The sequence below is a fragment of the Amphiura filiformis genome, chromosome 18 (genome assembly GCF_039555335.1).
Source record: "Amphiura filiformis chromosome 18, Afil_fr2py, whole genome shotgun sequence".
Taxonomy (NCBI): Eukaryota; Metazoa; Echinodermata; class Ophiuroidea; order Amphilepidida; family Amphiuridae; genus Amphiura; species Amphiura filiformis.
The window spans coordinates 16,338,653-16,355,244 of record NC_092645.1 but is presented as its reverse complement, the minus strand read 5'-3'; the positions used below and the strand labels follow the sequence as shown (position 1 = coordinate 16,355,244).

The window sequence follows — 16,592 nt, the reverse complement described above, 5'->3', positions numbered from 1 at the left end:
CCCCTGACTGCTCTGGATCCGCCACTGTATACAGGCGGCATAGGAAGCGCAACACGTGACGTACGAGGCTGGCGAAGATACAGGGCTGACAGCCCCATTCAAAATACACGGTTAGCAATTACAAATGGAAAATTAACCTACTTGCAGTGACGGTGGTACACGGTCGTACCCCGGCGGTTTTAGAGTAAGATAATTTTGCTTTGACACCACATAACAAATTTAGAATTGTTTATGAAGATTTCATGATTATGTGTCAGTAATCCAATGGCGACCTCAAAATTGGCGATATCGCTTCCATCACCGCCTGACTGTAGGCCTATAGGCCTACATTTGACAAAAGTGTTGTTGTTTCAGCCCCTACACAGTGGCGCCGTTACACAGGGGGGGGGGGGGAAATTCCCCCAGCCAGAAGCTCTTCCCTCAGAAAAATTTAGAGCTAGGGGTGAAAAGCCACTTTTACCGGAAATGCCCCGGTCGGAGGCTCAGTCCCCTTCAATCACCCCCCCCGAGACCATAATGGTCTCAGCCCCCCCTTCCCCACAGTAAAAAATATTCTGGCGCTGCCACTGCCCCTACAGGACCTACAAAAGTAGCATAGACCTATAGGTTTTCTTAATGAAATGACTCGCCATGATGAAATGGAGCTAAATGGCAATGCAATTTTTGCCAAAGCTCACTACCATTCGTAAAGATACTAGGCCTACTACCAAATCGCAACAGTTTAAAATAGTTGCTATATCTTGCTATAGGGTAAATTGGGGGTAAATGGAACGCTTAAGCAATAAATCACTTTCTGTGGTCAGGAGGGTATCCATATATGATTTTTGTTTGTTTCAATAAGTAGATAATATGTTTTTACAACTTGTTTTAACAGATAAACTCCCATTTTATGGCTTTGTTTCTTGTATCGGTCCAAATACATGCGTGGTCATGGTGTTCCAGTTACCCCAACAAATTGGGGTAAATGGAACAGTAGGATGGGTAATTGGAACAAGGGGCATTACTTGCAAGGAGCCTACATTCATAGCTATATTTACATTGAAAAGACATAAGAATATTTTATTTAACATATATTTTGTGACTAAACAAAAGATTAATAAAAATAATTTTGTTTTCATGTTTTTTTATAAACATGGTAAAATACCAAGTAAAAAAACACTTTCTCTTGGTACATAACAGAAAAAATGGTTTTCAGATTTTTAAAAAATCAATAGGAGGCCTAATCTACCATGAATTAGTTATTTGTAGTATATAATTTCATAATAATTAAACCAATTAGTAAAAAAAACATTAACATGTTATATATTTTTGAAGTCAGTCAACCGTGTTCCATTTACCCCAAGTGGATCTGTTGTGGGGTAAATGGAACAACAAACTAATTAATTAGCTAATTAGCATATTAATTTGCATAATTTCATCATTAAAATCTGCTATTTTATTGTTTAAAACATTTATGTTATTGTAGAAAACAAACATATTGCTAATATTGTAAGACAACTCTCAGCACAACATTCAAATATTTAGGAATCAATACCCTTAAATTAGTAATGTTCACTGAACCGTAGCACCACTTCAAGGTCAGTGACAACATTCGAGATTTTCTTCCACTCAAATACCGAGTACGAGTAAACCCACGCTTGGGGTATGACGTTGGGGTAAATGGAACAGTCGGTATGGTGTTGCCCAATTTTTTTCTTGATTGAGGGAATTGTATTCTCAGCGTTCCATTTACCCCACCGTTCCATTTACCCCAATTTACCCTAAACCAAGGTATTATTTTTTTCAAATCGGGAGTTTTCGGGACCCACGTTTTGGATTTTCTTGCAAAAAAGTGATGTTTTTTTAATGGATGGAGCGGCACATCCCCCGTTTTAACGCTTAGATGTAGTCCGACGAGTAGGACCTGTTTTTTTCTTAGTTTACCAACTATACTCTAACTCTGATCGCTCAAGAAAGATTAACCACAAAAGTCCACTATCCTGGGGGGCGCGGTCACTGGACTTCTTGTGCTTCGTCTTTCTTGCGCCATGTGAGATAGTGATCATAGTGTGAAAAGTGTATAGTCTGGTAACTTAGAAATAAAAGGTCCTACTCGTCGGACTACTTAGATGCACATGCACACTTGGCGCGAGGAATTACCCAATTGCTGTTGTTGTGCGGCATAGCCTAAGTTCTACGGCCCCTAATACGGTTTCTCAGTCGTGACACTCAAACATGGCTTGTGTGAGTATCGATGACTGGAGGTTTATCCTAACATGCGACTTTGTTTGAGGTTTTTATATCTAGAAACACTTGCACGTTGGTTCTCCAAGATGGCGGCACATTTCAATCGGATGTTACAAATTTGTGCGATTTTATTTCTTTATTTTCAGTTAGGATCATGTCACAAACTAAATGTTCCGCGTATAATGTTACCGTATTATGCTGCTACAGCAATAAATTTCACCCTTGAAGCCAGTGATGGGTGCTATAGATGGTAAGAATTGGTTGAAGTTTAACTTTAATTTAATTTTAAGCTTACTCACTCGGTCAAGCATTTTTGTTAAGTACATACGCATGCCATATCGCATGCACGTATGATGTGAATGTCATTGTACTAACTTGGCGCCGAATTCCCGGGGGGTCTCTCTCTAAATGACTGGTTACGCACCCGCGTACACATAAAAGCGTCGCACAGTGTAATTTTAATACCGTACCCAAATACCAACAATATTACATGTGTCACTTGTATGACCCACCCTATGACCCCGGGGTGGTGTGTCACTTGTCAAACATGTGTTGGATTTAACTACCATGACCCACATGTGCGTCTAAACAATCATCACGGACATTTGCCGACAATGACCGAGCCGGAGCCCCTCGTCAAAATTGTGATGCACATGTCATGCATGCATGCATGTTAAGGATTATGACTGTCCTCATGACGCAAATTTGACGCACCATTATTTTAGGTATTTTGACTGTCCTCCTGATGCATGTCCAGCTTGAGTTCACATTTTTATTCATCCTGGGCAATTCGTACCAGTCTACCGGTTGCTAAGGACATTTTGGGCCATCAAGGACGTTTTCATTTTGAATGAAATGCTAGTAAACCGACCGTTACATGGTATCAAAACCATCAAGGTCATTTTCGTTTTTCCATCATATTTTCCTTAGTTAAATCTGCATCAATTTCTTTCTTCTTTCCAAATTAAACTTGTTTTAATGTGTTGAAACTATTCTGTAATTTATAGTATTTATAAACGGTTGCGTAATTTTGGAGTACCGGTAATTTAAGTAAATTCTGAAAGACCCGTTTTCAAACGTTCTACAAACTGTCACCTACTTTCTGTCAATCAAGAACAAGGGCTTAGGCAGCCAGCCGTGTAGGGAGTGTTTTACACACCCAAATGTGTAAGTTATAATTATTTATACACACCCACTTTTCACCAACATGGGCGGCGGGTAGATGTTCATAAAATTTTGAAGTTCAATAATTTTAGCTGAAAGTTCTTTCATTTGAAAGAGAATCAAATTACCTAAACAATAAGGGGTCAATCATGTTTCTAGTGCATATACTTTTGAAGTTACAGACAAAAATAGTGTCACCAAATTGTCCAAAATTTTGTGTGTGAAATTGTGACAGCAGGCACATGTACAATGTGCACTACTGTATGTGACCCCAGATGACCTATTCTTTACTGTAAGAAAGCTGTTTTGGATGGTCTTGATTTGCACACAAATTGCTTTTGCGCTTTAACGAGCGTCCACTTGGTGGAAAATAGATTGCACTATGTGATAGCTTATAAATCCATTATTATGCCAGTACCAACATAAGTCAACATCACTTAGGTTTTGGTTGTCAAAATAAATTTTTAGTAATTTTTTCCATTGAGCCCCACAGTAAAGCCATTTTTGGACCGTACAGGCACATTCCACTTCCCTATGGACGAATAGCGCCACCTACAGTGTGTGATGTGAGCCTGACAACATGGCCTATACTTTGTACACAAATCAGTAAATGTACACACCCAGGTTTTTGAATTTACACACCCTGCCTAAGATCTTGATCAAGAAGTTAATATAAATATTCATGAAGGTCTAAACAACTGAGTAACTCCCTATGTTCATCAATATTCAGTAATAAATATTGGTGCCTATTTTCATTGGCCTGGTTTTCTACACACATGTAGTCTCCTCCGCAGCCAGTTTGGTTCCGTTCCATCTACACAGTGTGTGGAGGGAGCATAACCAAACTGGCTGCGGAGGAGACTAACATGTGTGGTGTATGCAAATGACCCACTGACGTCACGTATCCATGATGCTGCCTGGATAAAAATGGTGATAGGATGTTATTGTTTGCTTGCGAGCCAAGACGGGGTAGAAAAAGTGACATTTGCGTCCTTTATCATAGGCTCAGGCGATTGTTAAAAATAAATAATCGATTTCGATTAATTATTTTTTGTAATCAATTATTTTCGATGTATTGAACAGCGCGTGACTGTAATAGGTTGAGCATCATTAGTTGCATAGAATCCCACTATTAAACATTGCTGTACCGTACATTTTAAGTGGAGAAAGATGTGTGTAACAGTTGTTTCACTTGTTATTCTGGTTGTAGTTTCAGCTAATAAGGCTATTGAAACTTGATGTTGAGTTTAGCGTCCCATTTTTTTTCAGCTCATAATGAGGCAACTATTTCATTATTCATTATTTTCAAGGTTTCATTATCAGCGGCCTTTTACCAATGCTTATGCGCTTTTGTTCATTCTAATTGGGTATCGCCAGTCGCAATATAATGTCACAAACACACACATAAACATTTATAAAAGTATCTTGCTTTTTGTTTTTCAAGTTTTAAACAAACTAAATGTATTCCGAAGTATACCATGCCAGTCTTCTTCACTCCTGAATTTGTACTATTACCTCTCCGTATACATTTGAGGAAATGGGGGTGGGGAATTGACTGATTTGACTCATTAAATACAAAAATAACAATCATGCAGAACATTATGAAATACATTTTTGGCACCAATTTGTCAAAACTAGGTCTTTCCTAGTTAAATTATTTACAACATCAACAATGTCCATCTGGTAAAAACATTTTGGCTAGGTTGATTTCTCTTTTAGTCTATCCTGGTATCCCAAAAGTATAATTGAAATAATTGGATAGAGCAAGGGTCAAAAACCTGTATATTTTAATGCTCAAATATTTAGATGGATTCATCTAATAGTTCGCTATTGTTTTTGAAGGGTTCAAATACAAAAAAAGGGGTTTAAAAATTTTGCAGAACAAATTTTCTTTCTGGTTTAGTAGTAATTTGCAAAATAATGAATTATTTTCAGATTTTACATCTCAAACGCGGCACAAAATTCATAACGCGGGCGGCGGACACTAAACTCAGAATCAAGTTTCAAGTGCCTAATCACCTATAATAAAGATGCAACTACTTTAAAAACCACCTATCAGTTGAAAAATTGCTTAAATAATCTATTTGTTTAGAAATACAGTCGATTATTTTCGATAAAATCTAAATCTCGATATTTCTATTACAGTGTTTTTAAATAATTGAGTACCCAATTAAAAAAAAAAAATCGATTATTTTCGATTAATCTAAATATCGCCTGAGCCTGCTTTATCATATGAATGTCTATTGTGCTATAGTGGGGAATGAATATACATGTACATTTCCCCGATAGCGAGTGCTGTTCCGTGGACAAAATTCAATGGACTGCACTAACAAAACTGCTCCATTGATAGGCATGTTCATAAAATGTTGAAATTTAATAAATTCATCTAAAATTGCTTTCATTAAAAAGAGAATCATTTAACTTACTTGAGGGGTCAATCATGTATTTACATGGGCATGAAACTCTCTGCATTAGTAGCAGCTATGTAGGCTACAGCAAATATATGGTGATGTACGTGGTAATTCAGCAACTTTCTGCATCAATTAAAATATGTTAAAACTTGGGATTTAAAAAAAATAATTACCGGTACATTCAGGGTTCGAATTCAGTCAATTTGTTTGCATCGCAGTTTGTGCTATGCAAAACACATGTTTGCATAGCAGTATAGCACTTTTAGCTATGCATTTTGGAAAAGTGCATAGCAGTTGATGGAAATTGCATCGTATTTTGCGATGCGATACCGTCGAATTCGATCGCTGGGTACATTATAATCTAAACTAAATGAAAACTTTGCATGTTACAGGCGATCGTCACGACCGGAGGTGGCATCGGTGCAGCCCATGGATTCTGGTGTAGGAGGATGTTCCCCCCATCGTGCCCAGGTCACTGCCTTATCAACACACCCAACACAGGTCACCAGTGTGGTGTTTGCTGAAGAAGAAGGTAACAGTCTGTGTTCATTCACTTTATTGAAAATCAGATCTTACCATTCCCAGAATCCTTTGCAGCATGATACATCATTTCATCAAATGACACTCCTATTACATTGTACAGGTTCCCATTGTTTTCATTTTGAGAATAAACTAGCTAAACATGGATCGATAGTCAAGAAATAAACATATTTTGCAAGATCTGGAAGTGCTCTGTTTATTGAGGTACATTTCGTCATTATCAACCCATGATGCACTAGATAGCAAATCAGTACAGGAAATTGAAATAGAAGAACTGTATCATGGGAAGTGTAAGATATCCCAAGAGGAAAACTTTGGGTGGGGAATAATTTCAAAATTATATTCCCCTTCCCCCCAAAAAAACCCCCAAAATTCATGCAAGTGTGTCTAAATGTGTTCTATTTTTTATCCAGCTGGTAATTTTCTTGTGTTCTTTCTCAACAGGAAGTGGTCAAATCATCCGTTGTGATGTGATCATTGACAACATCGATTTGATTGACATCATAACAACAACCAGGGTGCTATATTTAGGGATTCCCAGAGGAGTTTGAGCTCAGAGCTTTGGATGATGAAGGTGAATGTTGACAGTTTTTATCAGAGAAGAACGGCACTTGTTTACATTTTGAGAGCGTGCAGAGTGTAAACACGAAAGTGGGGTTCTGATTGGCTGACAATCATAGCAACAGACCGATAATCTGATTGGCCGATTGTGCGTCAAATTGTTGGTCGGCGCTGCGGCGCAGATCGGTGCCCTTGAAGTGAACACAAAGCTCTGCGTATGTCGCTCATTAACAGGGCACTCACGTCAAGCAAGGGACTGCCGTTCTTCTCTGAAACCCAGTGTAGTTGTTTGATTGGGAGCCAAAATTGTCCATACATTGTACTCCCAGTGAGTGATTTTGGAGAGTGGTTTTATGTCATATAGGTAGGGGTGGGCAAATGAGAACATTTTGTGGAAATCTTTTATAAGACGAGTGGATTCTATGGCCATTTTGGCTGCTGAAACCGAATCCGGAAAGCTTTTTTGCGTAAAATGTATATCTATGTTGGTTCAGTGGACTTTTTCAAAATGGCCGCCAAAACCCCATTTTTTCAACATTTCGCCCCCAAAATGCCAAAATATGAACAACCATAGCTTGTAATAAGTCTTTTTATAGGTTTTTGAGGTCACTGAATTCAAATATTAACTAACCAGAGTGTTTCAAACATTCATATTTCCAGTAATGTGCAAACAAATTCAAAATGGCCGCCAAAAACCCATTTTTTTCGACATTTCGCCCCAAAAATACCAAAATATGAACAACCATAGCTTGTAATAAGTCATTTTTATAGGTTTTTGAGGTCACTGAATTCAAATATAAACTAACTTGAGTGTTTCAAGCATTTGAATTGCCAGTAATCTGCAAAACGTTAAAAATAAAATCTTCAAAATCGTACTTACAAAGCATTGATATGCATGTACATAAATAGAATATAATAATATGAGCAAGGGTTTTCGCAAACATTTACCAAAAGAACAATGATGACCTACATGAGCCACATAATGGAATTAGCATTTAAGAAGCTCTGTTGGTAAGTGTTTTTACCTACAAGGCAATATACAGTATGTAGTGTACAGTGTAATGAAAATCACAGCAGTTACAATGCATTCATTAAGAGAGTGCCAATGTCAGTGGAAGCATTATCCTCTGGTCTCAGGGCATTTCTTATTGAAGCTCGCAGCTCATCCATACTAAACTTCTCCATTTTGAACTTGTCATCTGCTTTCACACGTCTCATCTGTCGAATGTCTTGGGCAATTGTCAGTCGCAGATAAGAAATTTCAGCTAATAGCTGATTCTCATTCAGCTCAGCTAATGCTTCCAAGTTGTTGGGAGTCATGGGACCACCATGCGTCTTGCATTTTTCCAGAACAGCCACAGTTTTGCTTGCTCTCTTCTTTAGATTCTCCTTCTTGCATGGCGCTAACTTCTTCGCTTGAGCGTACTGTTGCTAGAAAATCCAACTTTTTTTTCACTGCATCAATGACTTCTTCAATTACAGCACCTTCAAGCCTATCTTTCTCTGATCTTGGATGTTCTTTTCATTCAACCATCAACTCATTTAAGTCCACCAGGTTGCTGTCAAAGAAACCTTTCACTCCTGCCCATGTTCTATCTGCATTTCTTTCGTCACCCCTCTTGTCAAATCATAGTATCTCCATCATCGGAAATATCATCAGCTCACCCATCTTTGAGTAGATATCTGAACAGCATGTTAACCAGTCATTTTAGATAAATGTAGACAGTAGACACAGCAATTACAAGCTTGTTCCTATTGATTTCTACAACTGCATTAAAGAAGGCTTGAATTGACCCATGCCAGGTCAAATACTCCTGGGCTAGTTCTGCTATTCACCCAAATCTGTTAGCCACGAATCCTCTAAAGCCATCAGCTTTGAGCCCGTTATTTGCCATCCAGGACTTGAAGTCATTATACAATGACGCAGAATGTTGTGCATGACTTGGAGATAACAGCTTAGCAATGGCAATCAAGCCCAGGGTGTGAATAGAAGAGCTCGGAGATGTAAAGATTCTTTTCCCTGCTGTGACTTCAAGTAGGCTGTGTACACCTATTTTCTGCTCTGTATTCTTAAATACTTTATCAATCGCATGATCTACTCCAAGGATTATATGGGCACAACATTTCAGTATCTTATTTGGGTCTATACCGAGATTCCTCATGAGCACTTCACAGTCTCCAGCACGGTCGGACATCCAGAAGTCTATTTCAGATTTCAGTTCATCAACAGTTGAGTTTGCAGTATAGCTAAACAGTTTAGTTTAAACTAATAGGCTTTAGCTCCATCCTCACCAGTATGACTTACATTGTCCACATACCCTGTTGTAAGCGACTTTCTTTGGCCTGAAGGTCCTGCAATAGTGATATGGTCTGCTTTTACATCATAAAGATGATGTCCTGCCGCCTTTGTCGTATCATCAAGCCCAACAGTTACAATATTGTCTCCTTTGTTAAGGATTTGTTGTGCAACATACTCCAAATTTAGATATGAGGCATCTTGTAAGTATCGCATTATTGCAATAAATTCAAACATCAGAGGTAAACGGTTCCACTGTAGCTTGATTCATTCCATTAGGCCCTATTACTGCCATGCATGCATCATCATGAATGGTTTGCTGATCTGCAAATTAAAAACTTCTTGAATTTATTGTTGTATGATGTTTTGGACATTTATCATTTTCAATCCTGTGTATTTTTAACATTTATTATTCATTTGTTTGGCATTTTTACTTATTATTTGGCGATATATTGCAGCTAACAGCAGACCAGAGCCCCCAATCAGGCTAAATTGTTTATATTTGAATTCACAGACCTCAAAAACATATAAAATGACACATTACATGTTATATTTGTTATTTTGGGGGTAATTTTATGGCGAAATGTCGGAAAAAAGGTGGTTTTTGGCGGCCATTTTGAATTTTTTGTAGATTACTGGCAATTCAAATGCTTAAAACACTCTGGTTAGTTTATATTTGAATTCAGTGACCTCAAAAACCTATAAAAGACTTATTACAAGCTATGGTTGTTCAAATTTTGGCATTTTGGAAGTGAAATGTCGAAAAAAAAAATGGGGTTTGGGCGGCCATTTTGAAAAAGTCCACTGACCCAACATAGATATACATTTTATGCAAACAAGCTTTCCGGATTCGGTTTCAGCAGCCAAAATGGCCATAGAATCCACTTGTCTTAAATTTTTTTTGCCATTTGCCCACCCCTAATATAGGTAATATGTCAAAATTAGAGCAGATGGTGGTTTAAATTACTGTGAAAACTGGATAAATGTTTGTACCTCAAATGAGCACCCGGCTGGGAAAAAAGTAATTTCCTGGTAAAACAAAAAAAGAATAATAATACCACAGTAAAAAAAATTAAATGTATATTGTCCCTGCCCTCTCCATTTTTGGCGCTGCACCAATTTAATCTATTGCTAAAAACTCATCTTCAAGGTGCAGAATTGAACACATTTTTTCCCCATGATTTTACCAAATGTTTTCTTTAAAATTTTCACATGTAAAAACATGATTTTGATTTTTTGTAAATACCTGATAGGATTGCACATATGTCTAGCATTCCAATGGTCTCTTTTGACTTTATCATCGGGTATAGCAGTTCTTGGAATAAAAAAAACAAACCGATTTATATAAAAAAATCTGATTTAAATCAAATAAATCAGATTTAAAAAACAAAATATATATAAATAAAAAAAATAAAAAATTGCCAACCCTGTTTTCATGTGATTGGTCACATATGCCATAGTTGTTATATTTAATCTTAAATTTGTTGGTACAATTACCGAGTAGGGTGCAACTTGCTAGACTTGAGTCCAGTCCTTGTTTATGGAGTTTAGGGTTATAAGGTTTAGGGTGGACTTTGGGTAGGGCAGTCTTGTAATAAGACTAGTAGAGTTGTACCCTATTCGGCAATCGCTCCAATTTTTTATGTTATTTGTATTCTTTCACCAGGCAACACATTCAGTAGTTTAGAAGGCCTTGAATTTGAGTGGACACTGATATCTGATAATGATGGAGACAATGTAGTAGATGCCAAGACTATACTCAGGTAAGGCAACCTTGTCAACTATAATATTTTTTCCCCTGATGTGGCAGTGACATCAACACAGCTCTTTTGCATGCGCATGTGTGAGGCGTCTTTTAAAGCATGTGTGTGTGCATACACCAGCTCTTTTAGCGTTCGCTAGCTACATGAAGTTGCGCCAAATGAAATGCGCACTGATGTCACTGCCACATCAGGGCGAAAAGTGGTATAGACTGACGGTCTCTGTGGTCGGCGTTCTAAGTTGGCGAAACTTCTGGTGGTATGAGTCTGTGCAATTGTGCCTTACTTATAACAAATGTGTTTCATTTGTCATGAAGTCCCGCTATGGAATCACAGCCAAAGTAATTTTTTCTTGACTGTGGCATGATGCGAAGGCTAAGTTTTTTAATTGTCACTAACAAGCCAAGCATAACATATGCACAACTGTCTTTCCTACAGAACTACTCAAAACATTGTCATTTTCAGAAAACATAAACCAGATCCACAAAAGCCAAATTAATGAGTACATGTAGACTACTCTTTAATCGGATTTGTCAAATCTAATACTTAAAAATATTGATAGAACAAAGTTTTCTTTATTCCAGGATCGTGAATTTTGAAGAGATGCCTTACACTTCTCGACAGTATATCACCTCCTTGGAGAATCAAGGCAAGCAGGGCGATAAGATCCTGGTAGAAGGTATTAGGGCTGGCTCTGCTAAAGTATCGGCCAGGATTGTATCTCCAGGATTTAAGGTAAGGGCAGCTTATGGAATACCAAGTGATGATTAGCGTTTGTTTTCAGTCGGTTGGCCAGTATCTTTATTACAATACCGTAAAAACTTGATAGTTAGCATATGTGCTTACTATCGAGCGCTTTTGAAAACATGAAATTATACCAAAGTCCTGTGCTTTACCAATTGAGCTAATGGGGTTGAGATGAGATGAGATTTGCTCAAAACCCTTTACACTTTTGTGCATGGGGCTCTTCATGTTTGCATGTTTTTATAGTGCTCGATAATGCTAACTTTTTTAACTAAGTTTTTACGGCTATCAAGTTTTTACGGTATATAGTTGGAATATAGGGTATTGCGGTGATGTCCCTCACACACACTCATAACACTATGTGTAAACCCCATCAACCATTGGACATAGACCCACCGTATTGAGCTTTTATTTCCAATTACAGATACATTTTGATTTTTCTCCACACTGTGGGCTATCCAAGTGTGGACACTGGCATGTGCAATCAGTGGCTAATCTCATGAATATTCATTATCAGTGCAAAGACCCAAATGAGGATAGACTTTAGTCAAGAATAGAGTGGAAATTTCAATTTTCGTTGTAGTTTGAAATACGCGAAAATATGATCGTGGTTAGATCGAATACAGCTGTGTTCATTCAATTGAAATTCCTTAATTTTGTTTGTTAACAATTTTTGTTTTGCATTCTGTAATATAGAGCGTCAAACCAAGCATTATTCGTCTGATTGTCATAGACCATCTAATGTTGAATCCATCAATGGACATCTACATATTAGTACATGCGCGGGTGAAATATCGGGTAGAAAAGATGAGACAAGGAAAGATTACAGGTGAGTGGTCATCTAACAGCATTTCTGATTGGTTGATAACTTGAAATGCTCATTTCAATTGCCAATTATGACTAGGCTTTAAACTATTTATGGTCAAATTTGGATTTACAGATGATTTTATTAATACCCTCCTTGATTGGTTCAAAATTGGACACAATATTAATTTTGGCCAATCGGCAGGTAGTTCTCATGGGGTTAAGGCCTAAAAAAATCGTTTGATTGGCATAACCCGACCAACCTTAAAAGTAGGCCCGACCCTGACTTTAAAAAAAAAATTGCTGAAAAAAAAAAATTAGTACGGTAAATAAAGTTTAAAAAAAAAAGTTTCAAGGCCTTTATGTTAGAGGGTGTGAGATGGAACAGCCGAATCCAGGCAAAAACAAACAGTGTGATGAAGCAATACATTGTAAGTGATGTCATGCCGTTCGATCGAATGCGATGTATAATTTCTTTTTGATTACTTTTTTCTTTTTAACAAATGTATGTACCCAATTTTGATGAATTTTTAGTGTATTAGGCCAAAAAAAAGGTTTGTCTCAAAGCTCACGAGTGATTTGAAAACAAATGCGAAATGCGATTTCTTTTTTTTTTTATTCCAGACTTGGTATTTTATGCCAAATTTTACGGAAAAAACTAAAAAAGAATTTTTTTTTTAAATAAAAAAAATTCTGCATTTCTTTTTTTTTTCAAATCGGGCGATTTTACAAATGCACGTGCAAGCTTTGAGACAAACCTTTTTTTTTGGCCTTAGCTGAGCTGACAAAGAATTCAATATTTTGAGTAGGGTATTTACTTGTTACAAGAATGTGCCACATTTAGTTGGATCTGGATTTTAGGACTTGGATTCAATTTTCTGCCTGAACAGGTATTTGATACTTAGTACCTAACTGATATGTTTTTCTTGACCTTTCTTTTCACCAGTTGTACCCATGCCGTCTAGTCAGTACAGACTAGTGGTGCAACAAGCCAGTATTGCTACATTAGATGAGGAGACATCCATGGTGACAGGAGTCGCACTAGGCACCACTGAGATCAAGTTGACTGATAGGAGTATCCTTTGTAGAGCATTTCATTTTGAACAAGTTCACTTTTACCAGGGTTAATTGTGATTTTAAAGCACAATTTAAATCAAATGAGCATTTCATTTTGAACAAGTTCACTTTTACCAGGATTATTGTGAATCACAATTTAAATCAAATGAGTTAAGAAAAAAACAATGTTTTTTAATTTTTTACCATATTTGATCAATGTTAGTTAAGGTTCTTACTTCATTCCTAATGCTTAGAACTACAACTTTTGAATATAAGATGCAATTTTATCTATTGCTAAAAATTTATCTTCATGGGTTTTTCCCCATCATTTTACCAAATTTTTTCTTTGAAATTTTCCATGCAAAAACATGTTTTGATTTGTTAAGTACCTTTGTAGGATTGCGCATATGTCTAGCATTCCACTGGTCTCTATTACTGAAAACACAATAAACATTGAGATCCTTAATTGCTTGTGTTCAGATATTCGAGACGATGTGTTCAGTCTTCCTTCAGCACGGATACATGTCATTGAGCCGAAATACCTTGGTGAGTAGCAAATATTTTATCTGCCATACGATTGGACCAAGCATTGGAAAGACAGGTGAAAAATCTGGAAAATTAAATTCTGTGTTAATGTCTAAAGTGCTAAAGGTTTGACAACAAAAGATTTCTCAACATGAGTTAACAACTCTGAAAATGGTATTTGATATGTGTTGTATGCTACATGGATGTATGATGTTCTTCTAAATGCTTTATAATATAATTAATAAAAAGGTGTAGCAGTTGCATGAGATCCGAGAGATCCATATAAAAGAAGTCTGGATGAGGGAGGTGGGATTGTATAGGTAGTTCCATACAACTGTCACAGAGCCAGAATTTCGGCGAAAATCCGAGAATCTATTATCGTAAACAGATTTACGTGAATCCTAGTTGATGCTCGCAAACTTTTGTAGTTTACACAGAAGTTGGTTTACAACTGCAAGAATCAAATGATTCCCACAAATTTATTCTGCAAGAATCAAGATTGATTCTCGCATGCGGCAAAACAAAATTCTGATCCTGTCAAGTCAGTCTTATTGTGTTTCCATATTCCACAGGGATTCAATTTACCCTTTCTAGTGCAGCTGTTACACGCAAGTATCATGCATTTTGTGTTAAAAGCTTTCATTTTTGTACTCTGTGCCATCCGTTTCAGATATACAGTACAAGCAACTGCAACTCAAGATGGCCAACCATAAGAAAAAATAAATAAATAAGAATTTAAAAAATCTGTAATTCGAAATTTTGATGTTTTTGCTTTCAGGTTTTGTGATTTTCCCTGGCAAGAACTGGGTGCTTCAGACAGGCAGATACTATGAGATTCAGATTGAAATCTTTGATAGGGACAGTCACAAGATGTTTCCTGCTGATATACCTGTAAGTGTGTGGGGTGGGGGGGGTGGGGAGTGTGTAGGGGTGAGTTTGTAACACGGCGTATGGGGATGAGTTTGTAACACAGGGACATCCGTAGAAGTCCCTTGCATTGGGCTATTTCAGTTGAAATACACACTACCCCTGTGGAAGATTTTGGAAATATGTTCCATAGGGGGAGTGTTTTTCAAATGTAATTGGTCAAGGTTAATCATTTTGAAACTCATACTCCCCCTGTGTTATAGCTTTACCTATATCTTCTACAACTAGAGTGAGTATTTCAAATGGAAGCTACCCAATTGTCTATTCTATTTGAAACTTATACTCCCTCTGTGGAAGACTTTAGCAAAATCTTCCACAGGGGAAGTGTGGATTTTAAATGGAATAGCCCATTCAGTAGGGGAACACCTCCAATAAGAAATATCCTCGGCGGTTGCCTGCTCGTGCAAGTTTCGCTGGTGATGGTGAGTAATGGTTTACTCCAAAACCGTTAAATGCAGATATGGGTGTGGGTTGCAGAGTGCTTGTTTTGCCTATCCTACTGGGGATATACCAGAATTAAACCCAATTATTGGGGTGGGGATATCTCTGCCCATTTCCAAATTATGCTATGCAACTTGAGCTAAAAACAGTGTTAAAACTGGCCAATATGGACTATGTCTTCCCAGTTAGCGTGTAAGAAGTGTGCTGTGTATGAGCCTGACAGGTCAACTGTAGAGTCACTAGAAACTTATTAACACTGCAAATTTAGTAGTGTGACAATATATCCCCGATTGGATAGGGAAAACGTGTTGGTGTCTGCAAATCATTCAGCGGTGAGAACTCGGGTAGACAGATGCTCATGAATTCCAGATTAGGGAAAATTATTTAACAGGGACATAACACATTTTAGGCCCCCCCCCCCAAAAAAAAAGGTTTGTCTCAAAGCTCACGCACGCATTTGTAAAATTGTGAGATTTGGAAAAAAACAAATGCGGACATTTTTTTTTAGTTTCTCCAGAAAAATTCGGCGAAAATCAGATTTTTTTCTCCAAATACCATGAAAAAAGTTGGGAATAAAAAAAAAAAAATCTCATTTCGCATTTGTTTTCAAACCACTCGTGAGCTTTGAGACAAACCATTATTTTTTTTGCCTTACCACATATGTTCTTGATTATGCCGTAGAGTATATATGTGACCCGCTCTGACAAAACCAGGAACAAGTCGCCGTTTGGACATTTCTTGATTTGAATAATTTTTTTAATGGGAATGTCATCTTTAAAGGCCTATATCTCAAAAACATGTCGGGAGACTTGTTCAAGGTTTTGTTGCAGCTGGTCACATATATATTATATGTGAGTGTCTAAAATATTGACAACAATTCGCCATGCATTTACAGGACATAGGAGGAATCAGGGAGAACCATGTGGTAGATAAAGAAAAAGTCGCACAGGTAGTACAGGACATACAGTATCTAGAAACACCAGTTACAACTTTATTATACAATAAGATGCTACCTTTTTGCTTTTGAGCTTATTTAAAAAAAAAAGTGGCTTTCTCTCTTGTGTCTTTGGATGTTGTTTTGTTGGAATTTAGTTTTATTGAATGGTTCTTGCAACTAATTAATATTTTTAAGTAGGA

The 16,592-nt window shown here is 37.3% G+C and overlaps 1 protein-coding gene across 1 annotated transcript in view; it reads left to right on the top strand.

Moving 5' to 3' along the window:
- The first annotated feature begins 2,299 nt into the window (after positions 1-2,299).
- LOC140139927 (nuclear pore membrane glycoprotein 210-like) overlaps positions 2,300-16,592 on the top strand; it is a 73,944-nt gene continuing 59,651 nt past the window's right edge. The window contains 10 exon segments of the mRNA XM_072161707.1: positions 2,300-2,476; positions 6,194-6,333; positions 6,786-6,873; positions 6,875-6,915; positions 10,865-10,961; positions 11,543-11,693; positions 12,399-12,531; positions 13,453-13,581; positions 14,043-14,108; positions 14,866-14,977. Coding sequence (XP_072017808.1) covers positions 2,313-2,476; positions 6,194-6,333; positions 6,786-6,873; positions 6,875-6,915; positions 10,865-10,961; positions 11,543-11,693; positions 12,399-12,531; positions 13,453-13,581; positions 14,043-14,108; positions 14,866-14,977 — 1,121 coding nt within the window. The 5' untranslated portion in view covers positions 2,300-2,312.